Here is an 8408-nt window from a genome sequence, read left to right on the forward strand (position 1 = left end):
TCTTGTCCTGACAAGCATTGGGAAGTTGCCCTGAGTCCATGTTACAAATATAAGAGAGTGTCTTTTTCTATCAAGTTTGGTCTTGTTTTGACCAAGGATCAGGGAGTAGCCATCCTACTTGTTATAAATAGAATTGTGTTTTTTTTGTCTATCACGACTTGGCCTTGTTCTGGTGAAGGATCAAGAAGTAGCCTTGAAACCTTGTTACAAATATAATAGCGTGGGTTTTTTCTTTCTTCAAGTTTTGTCTTGTTTTGACTAAGGATCGGGAAGTAGTCCTGATAATTGCTACAAATAAAATTGTGTTGTTTTCGTCTATCACGTTTTGGTCTAGTTTTGAAAAAGGGTGAAGAAGTGACCATGGGACTTCAAAATCAATTATACTAGCTGATTTCAATCAAATCTTCTTGTTTGAACGAAAAATACAGAAGTTGCTCTGAAACACTAACTGTAACACAGAATAATATAAAAGTTGTATCCAAAAGACGTTAAGGTTATGAACGGTTCTGCCATGGCACAGTATTAATTGGACGTAGGGAAGGAAACACAACTAGCTGTGTTTGATTGCCAGCACAAGCTTTCTGAAAATAATATCTGGGCTGCCCGAAACAATTTTGGACCAGACATTTAGATTTGTCAAATGAAAGTAATTATTATCGTATCTTGTCTTTCATACACACGTATATCATCTAGCAGATAACACAAATGACAATAAATAAACAATATTCACAAATACACAATGCCTTGTAGAAAAAGGTCAAATCATATGTTATATTTGGGATTAACCTTTCTCAGTACAGTGCAGATTGTTGTACTTTTTTGGGTTGAGTCCCATCAGGGATTCGAACCACACTCTCAAATAAGGTATCTTATCGCCAGCACACTAAGTTAGCCATCTAAACCTCTCAGTCACTGTGGCTTTCATAAAAATGGACCTTGAACAAACCGTCTCCGTGGTGTAGTGGTTAGAGCGTCCGCCCGGAGTGCGGAAGGTCGCGGGTTCGATCCCCGACCGCGTCATACCAAAAGACGTTAAAATATGGTACTTGTAGGTCCCTGCCTGGCGCTCGGCATTAATGGGTACAACAAGGACTGGGCGGCTTGGAGTCAGTATAATGTGTCTGCTTCACTGCGGCATGGTATCTCAGTGGGCTAGCACTATAAAACCAGCTTCAGTCTGGGCTAGTACAAGCAGCCGCACATACACATACACACGCATGCACGTCGTCATATGAGCGAAATATTCTCAAGCACGACGTTAAACCCAATTCCACCACCACCACCACCTTGAACAAAGACCACATTTCCTTTCCTCGTCAAATAACATCGACCTGAACAACATATGAAAAATTCAACTTCTTCACATCACGAGATGAGATAAACACGGTATTTGACACAGGATACGCCAAATATTCTCTGTATGATGTATTGTCCCCATGCTTCAGCCTCATCAACACATTATCAATGATGCAAACTGATAGTAGTTCAGGCCAAAATTTTCTTGACTCCAGTTAAATAATATGTTATGTCACCTCAGGGAAATATCGATTATATTTTTAATTAATTAATCTAAAAGTTTGGAGAATATATTGTCGTGCCATGGTGTCGTCTTTGATTCCCGGTGAAGCGAGCGTCAGAACACTGCACGTGGGTGGCGGGCGACTATATTTACAAGCATCGTGTCTTAATAAAGGTTGCCTCCTCGGCGGAAGTCTAATATTTGACGTTGTACAATCAATGTTTGGTACTTTATCTGGGACTTTTATCAAAGCCTGAAAGCGGATGTGCCATTTATCCATAGCAATAATACACTGTACACGTTAGTCTAGAAACGGCTGTACAGCTTTAGGGTAGACTAACGCTTGTCTCTAAATATAAATAATTTTAATGGAAACAAACAAATATTTTAAATTGGGAAGGAGCACCGGTGAGAAGGGAGATTCAATACCTGAGGAAATCTAGACCAGCTTCATTAAGGGCTTTAGCACTGCAGAAGGGACTGGGCAAAATGGAAAATAATGCGGTTTAGGGACTGTGTGACAGACTTAACTTACAGTGACAGAATTGGATGTTACACCGGTTTTAGCAAATCCCAATAGATCATGGCGGGGGACACCAGAAATGGGCTTCACACATAGTACCCATGTGGAGAATCGAACCCGGGTTTTCAGCTTTAACCATTAGACTACCAGACCGCCTCGTTTAGGGGAAGAGAAAAATTGGTGCTTAAAAATGGAAGTCAAAAAGAAGGAAAAGGGGAAACCGTCCATATTTAGATGACAAGATTTATTTAGTTAAAGGTCACCAAATGATTTAATGAATTGTTGTTGTTTTTATACGCCAGCGGGATTGGTTTGTTTTAAACAAGTTTAGATCAGCGTTGATATGATTTGATAACTGTGGTTATCACAATCGCTTTGTGGGGCAGTATTTATAGCCTGCTATCTCTCAACTGACATGACATGATAAATAATAACTCCACCTGTCAAGGGAAGAAAACAATCTAATTAACGATGACCCGGATATTCCGAGCCACACCTGGCGGAGGACACGTGGACCTGGCAATTTTGCGTAATGGGTATGACACGGTTTACAGTGCAGAACTATGTTAACAAATCGCTGGTTCTGCAATCTGTCATTGTTTCATAGCTGTTGACGACAAATTGAAAGAAATAAATATTTCAGATCTTCATGCAATATGCACCGTAGAACGGATGCGAATTAATACTGACATACATTATTCATAAACTGTTGTTGAATGCGGGCAGGTGATATTTAAGAAGAGGCATCTGAACAATTAGAAACCAGCCGTCATGTCAACCCAAAGATATAGCTTTGATACGAGGTTCCGTGACAAAGGCTTGAAATTATTCACTGACGATTAAATAAAGTGTCATTTTTCACTTCGATATTCGTATGCAATGTGATGTGTGTGACATGATTCATATGGCCTTGAGAACTATGAACTGAACTGAATTGAACTGAACTATACCGATATTCGATTCGCGCGAAAAAACATGGATGCCCATTCTGCGTGTCATGTATGATTGAATTCATGTCCAATGATGAACAGACGGTGCATCAAATGTCGATCTCAATCCCTAAAGTAACGACTGAAACACTGTAATATGCATACTGGCGGTCTGAAGTTGGGAGGCCCTTGGCTGGCATGTAGTCTCAGAAACAACGTTACGTCAATTAAATGTATACTCAACAACAAAAGTTAAGGACCACCCGAATTTTCAATTGTTGGCAATCTATAGCCTGTTTTTTGCATTGTCTTGTGATTTCTAGTTAAAATGTTTTAGATTTAATTCCTAGTTTCAAATGGATATCTGTGATACACTAGTAGTTTTACTGTTCTTCGTCAGCAGGCTTTTAAATTTCTAATTTTATTGATCTATAATATAATTATTAATTGTTCTCTTCACGATGTGGCTGAAATATTGCCGATGCGACGATAAATATTAACTCACTCACTCACTTAATATTGAGGTGAGGTGAGGTGAAATTGGGTTTTACGTCGTGCTTGAGAATATTTCGCTCACATGACGACGTGCATGCGTGTGTATGCATGCGTGTGTATGTGAATGTGCGGCTGCTTGTACTAGCCCAGACTTAAGCTGGTTTTATAGTGCTAGCCCACTGAGATACCATGCCGCAGTGAAGCATGAATACCCCACTCAGACACATTATACTGACTCTGAGCCGACCAGTCCTTGTTGCACCCATTAATAATTGAATATTCGGGGATCGGGACCTTGGTCCTAATATTAACATTTTCTTTTGTTGTTGAGTATATATCTAGAAAATAATATTACATTGGCTGTGGCAATCTAAACATGAGAAATTAATATTTCTTTTCTCTTTGGTCCGGGAGACTGAATAGCGAGTAAGTTGGCTTAGATTATAGTTTGGGACTTGGCTGTACCTGTGGTAATCTAGGACTTGAGATAGGCTCAGTTTGAAATTACTCTCTTTCGTCCGGAAACCGACTAGGGAGTCCACAATATGGCGAGTTGGCTCAGATAGATTATTGTTTGGAGCCTTCAGGCGATACAATATTATTTCAGCTTACTGTTTATTATCGGAGACAGAACAACAGCTATGTAAGACTACCTCTACAGTCAGTTAATCAGTTCCAGAGAACTACACACAAACAACCACTTTCACGTATTGTTATCCTATTGAAAAGTTCTGTAAACAGGATTTCAAGGTTCATCAAGCATTTTGGAGCCCAGGCGACACAGATCGCCCATCCACCCACGTGCCTTCTCCAAACCTAGTAAACTACACAATGCCTTATTTGGAGAAGAAACACAGGTCTGGGGGCAGTTTCAATTTTCAATGGAATGCCGACTTTTTAATAGAAAAGCGCGCAAAAGTGCTTCAAGGTCCGAGGTTAATGCTAAACAATAGGGTTGAGAGTTTACACAGTTCACCACGTGCCAATAGAGAGGCGAAACAACGCATATGTTGCCTTCATACCGAGGGCATGAGCTGTTTCGTCGTGTTTCAATATTCTGGTTATGCGGGGACTTCCTGCATCTGTGTCATGTTACCATGGTGACACAGTGATGGAACACGGTTTAACGCCAAAGGTTCAGAACACGCAGTGCAGTTCCGGGTGTAGAAGGGCAAGGTCAACGTGGTGCCGCGTTACATCCAGGAAAATATGAGACGGTTGACATTTGAAAACAAGGAAAACTGTTTGTTGACAGGGTTTCAGTGAGCGTGATCAAATGTTGGTAATGATGAACTGAAAAAAACAACAGACGTATCTTTTCCTCGGTGTCAGAACTATTGAATTTAGCCTTTTGTCGCTTCCCTGGACAAGCTGGTGTAGTTTTGTTGCATAAAATACAGGTTCCCAGAAACTGAGGATAGTTCGTGAGACAAAGGACAATGCGGAAATACAAGTGACTGGTTACGTCAGAAGGAAAATAGGAGACACATATGTGTCTGTTTACGAACATCTTTGTGATCCGTGTGAAGTTAATGGGGTGTTTCATTGTTGTTCGTGGGGAACATCTGTATGACCCCGACAGTGATATTGCTTAATGATGTTTCTAGTTTGCAAGGCAATGTTTTGTTTATGATAGGGCCTACTGAACGTTTGTACGGGGTTTTCTTCTTTTGTGTATGTGCGTTGTGCGTATGTAGAACCATTTTTGACATATGAACTGCATGATCTCTTAACTACATGAGCAGTTAATGGTTCCTGGTTAACGAAGGAAAACTAAACCCATACACCCTTCCATACAGAAGGAACTAGGAACGGTACTTACCGTGAACGGAAGGTGGTTGATGGCTGCGGTTGCGATGACAACAGCTAGAACCAGTCGACTCAAATCGGAAGAGAACGTCAACTCGTTGTATCTTGCGTGCACCGTCTGGGAACCAGTCTTGGCTACAGCTGACGTCGACGGAAGGTAGAAACGTCCAGCTTGATACTTGACCACGGCAACACGCCGCATGTACCGCAACAACACCAACGTATCCGACGTGCAGATCAGACACAACACGACGGAACAGAGGTTGAGGATGATGAAGAACAGAGCGAAACTAACACCAAGGTCATGCGGCAGAAAGACGCAGGTTCCTCTTTTGGAGGAGTATCCGTCGTCAGTTGCTCCAATAAGTGGCATGATGCCAATGACAGCCGCGAGTAACCACATGATGACCACGTAGACCTTCACGGCCTTGGTTGACCCGTAGACCTGCTTCCCCGACGGCAGCCGCAGCATGGTCATCCAGTGGACACACATACACAGGACGCTGAGGATCTCCGCCACCCTGACCGTCACGCTGACCCAGATGTAGCAGTAGCAAAGAGGCTGAGACCAGGGGATTCCCCTCAGGGTCATGACCCCTGGAATGGGGATGAGAAGGAGAACGTTTGCCATCAGGCAGGCGAGGAGGGACATGAGACACAGGTCGGTGCCGTGGAAAAAGGGTCTGTAGTGAGCGATGACGACCACGGCCACGACACACGTGAGCAGGGCGACCGGCGACAACACCATCCATGCGACCGCCACGCCGTACTCAACCATTGTCCGCGGACATCGACAACAGTCTCTGGGTCTGCATAGATGGAGATGTGGACTACACCGTTGTTGTCAAACCATGGAACATTATCTATCACGCGAGTGTCGAATCTCCGGATCATAGAATGCGCTTACACAATCAGCAGAAACAAACAAATATATTTAGATCCTGATCATCTTGGACACATTAGCATCGATACTTAAACAATCATTGATCGAGGTATATTTTCATTGATATACTCAGGTATATCTGTAAACCACGATGGAATGTTTCTATGATCATTACCTCTACTCAGCACAAGGGGTCAGGCCAACCACATCATCTGGTTCTACAGAACGCATCCAGTGTGAAAGCAGCTGTTGCCATCACGTGTTGACTGTAATGATTAATACTAATATCATCACGAAGTCTACAACACAGTAAGCTGGTGGGCGTTTACCCAACAGTGAGTACTAACACTCTCCACCGGCAGTAACAACACACGCTCCCCCGACAGAACCACCACACTCCAATATATGACACCCGGATGTCTAGATCTCCGGACAGATCAAGAAGATCCCGAAATTATTACACAAAATAGAGGATTTGGTATCAGTTGTAACCGCTTGTCTTACAATTACCTGAATCCAAAGCCAGAATACGATACTCCATATACTTGAAATTGAATCCCAGGATTCAGTATTTCCAATTTTGTCATCCCTTTATCTGATTCAAGGACACAATAGTGGTGTGTCTTCTGTATCCCTCTTCATCAGCTCTGATCCTTAATCTGAATGTCGTTATCTTGATGCTCATCCGGCTTTCACAATGGCATCAGACGCCACGCGATAGTAATCGGTTTAGATAGAGATGAATTGTTTTATCATATTGGTCGGAAAGTCATCTGATGGCTGTCATCTGATATTAGTGACGTTGTCTTACAGCCGTGCCATTACATAAGCATTAAAGTCACGACAGATCAACATGTAACACAGGGGTCGATGGAAGTCTTCTTTCCATTGCAAGTAAACTGGGATATGTCTGCAAACGACAGGTATCCAAGTCCAGGCTGTCGTCTGCTAGTTAGAGCAACTGTAATATCACTGCTATACTCTATCCCGAACTGAAAAATCAACTGTCGTCTGCTCTCCTTACTTTGAACTGTCGTCAGCTGTTAATGGATTGAACTGTCGTCTGCTACATTTAAGCCCAACACAGACAAACACGTGCAACGTTATCCACCTCCGTCGATTCCCTGCGGTCAACGTGTGTCCGGACTGACCACGTCACCGGACATTCCTCCCAAGTAGCATGGTCCAGCTAAGTCTATCTGGTCTCACCTGGCCGCCGTCTTTGATCTCGGCACCGGAGGTCACGTGTTGCACAAAAGCAAGGTGTTACAGCAGCTCGCACCTGCTGCTGAAGATGTTGCGGACTGCCCAGCTGAAACAATGTGTTGCTGCGGAAGTTGCTGTACAAATAACAACAGGAATGTACAGCAGTCACGATTTCCATTCAGTTTACGAATGACATGGTAAAATAGAAGCGTGGATTTCATCAAATCCTGAAATCCACAGAACTTTGGTCAAAAACAGGAACAAGTCATTTCTTACGTACCATTTCCAAAGACCAGGATGGGCGTGTCCATTTCTAGTCCTATATGGAAAGCTGACGGAGTTGTATATTTCCTCCCGGTGAATGAATCTGAATTACTCCCACATCTGTGCCACTATTACACAGTATATCCCACTCACCAGCGCGAGGTGAACACAGAGTCCAGTAAAATCGTCACATCAACCCCTGGAGTGTTCGACACTCAACTGACCACACGCGGCAGGCGGTCCACAGTGACTGCAAGGTCAACAAGCAGACGGGGGCACGCGAACACCGTGTTTACGGACGAAACAAAACAATTAGCGAAGCCTCTTTCCCCTTACAGCCACTGAACAACCTGAAACCCATTATAACCAGCGATCGATCTGGCTCCGTTTTGGCGACTTGTACATATATATTACCTCGCCCTTGAGCTTTGATACAATGCACTTCATAGACTAACGCTTAGTCCCTGAATATATATAATTTTGATAGTAACAAATAAACCCATTTAAACTGAAGAGGAGCCCCAGTGAGTTGGGAGATTCTGAATCTGGGGAAATCTAGTCTTGCTTCATTTAGGGCTCTAGCATTGCAGGGAGGGCTAGGCTGTAGGAAAAATCAGAGACCATATCGTCTCTGGGAAAATAATGTGGCGAGATTGTGAGACAGACAATGCCTTTCAGTGTGACGCGTGTTTATTCTTAAAATAAATGAGAAATATTTCAATAGGTTATTCGAGTCAAGCAAAAAGATAACGTAACTTCTCAGGGAGACATTTAGAAGTT

General features: G+C 42.9%; 1 protein-coding gene across 1 annotated transcript in view; it reads right to left on the reverse strand.

Annotated features, from left to right (window-relative positions):
- LOC124287179 overlaps positions 1-8003 on the reverse strand; it is a 50000-nt gene extending 41997 nt beyond the window's left edge. Inside the window, exon 1 of the mRNA XM_046723665.1 lies at positions 5289-8003. Within this exon, the coding sequence (XP_046579621.1) occupies positions 5289-6053 (765 nt within the window). The 5' untranslated portion in view covers positions 6054-8003. The remainder of the gene's footprint in view (positions 1-5288) is intronic.
- Between the last annotated feature and the right edge of the window lie 405 nt (positions 8004-8408).

The sequence above is a fragment of the Haliotis rubra genome, unplaced genomic scaffold (assembly GCF_003918875.1).
Source record: "Haliotis rubra isolate DU_JTF1 unplaced genomic scaffold, ASM391887v1 Scf4, whole genome shotgun sequence".
NCBI lineage: Eukaryota > Metazoa > Mollusca > Gastropoda > Lepetellida > Haliotidae > Haliotis > Haliotis rubra.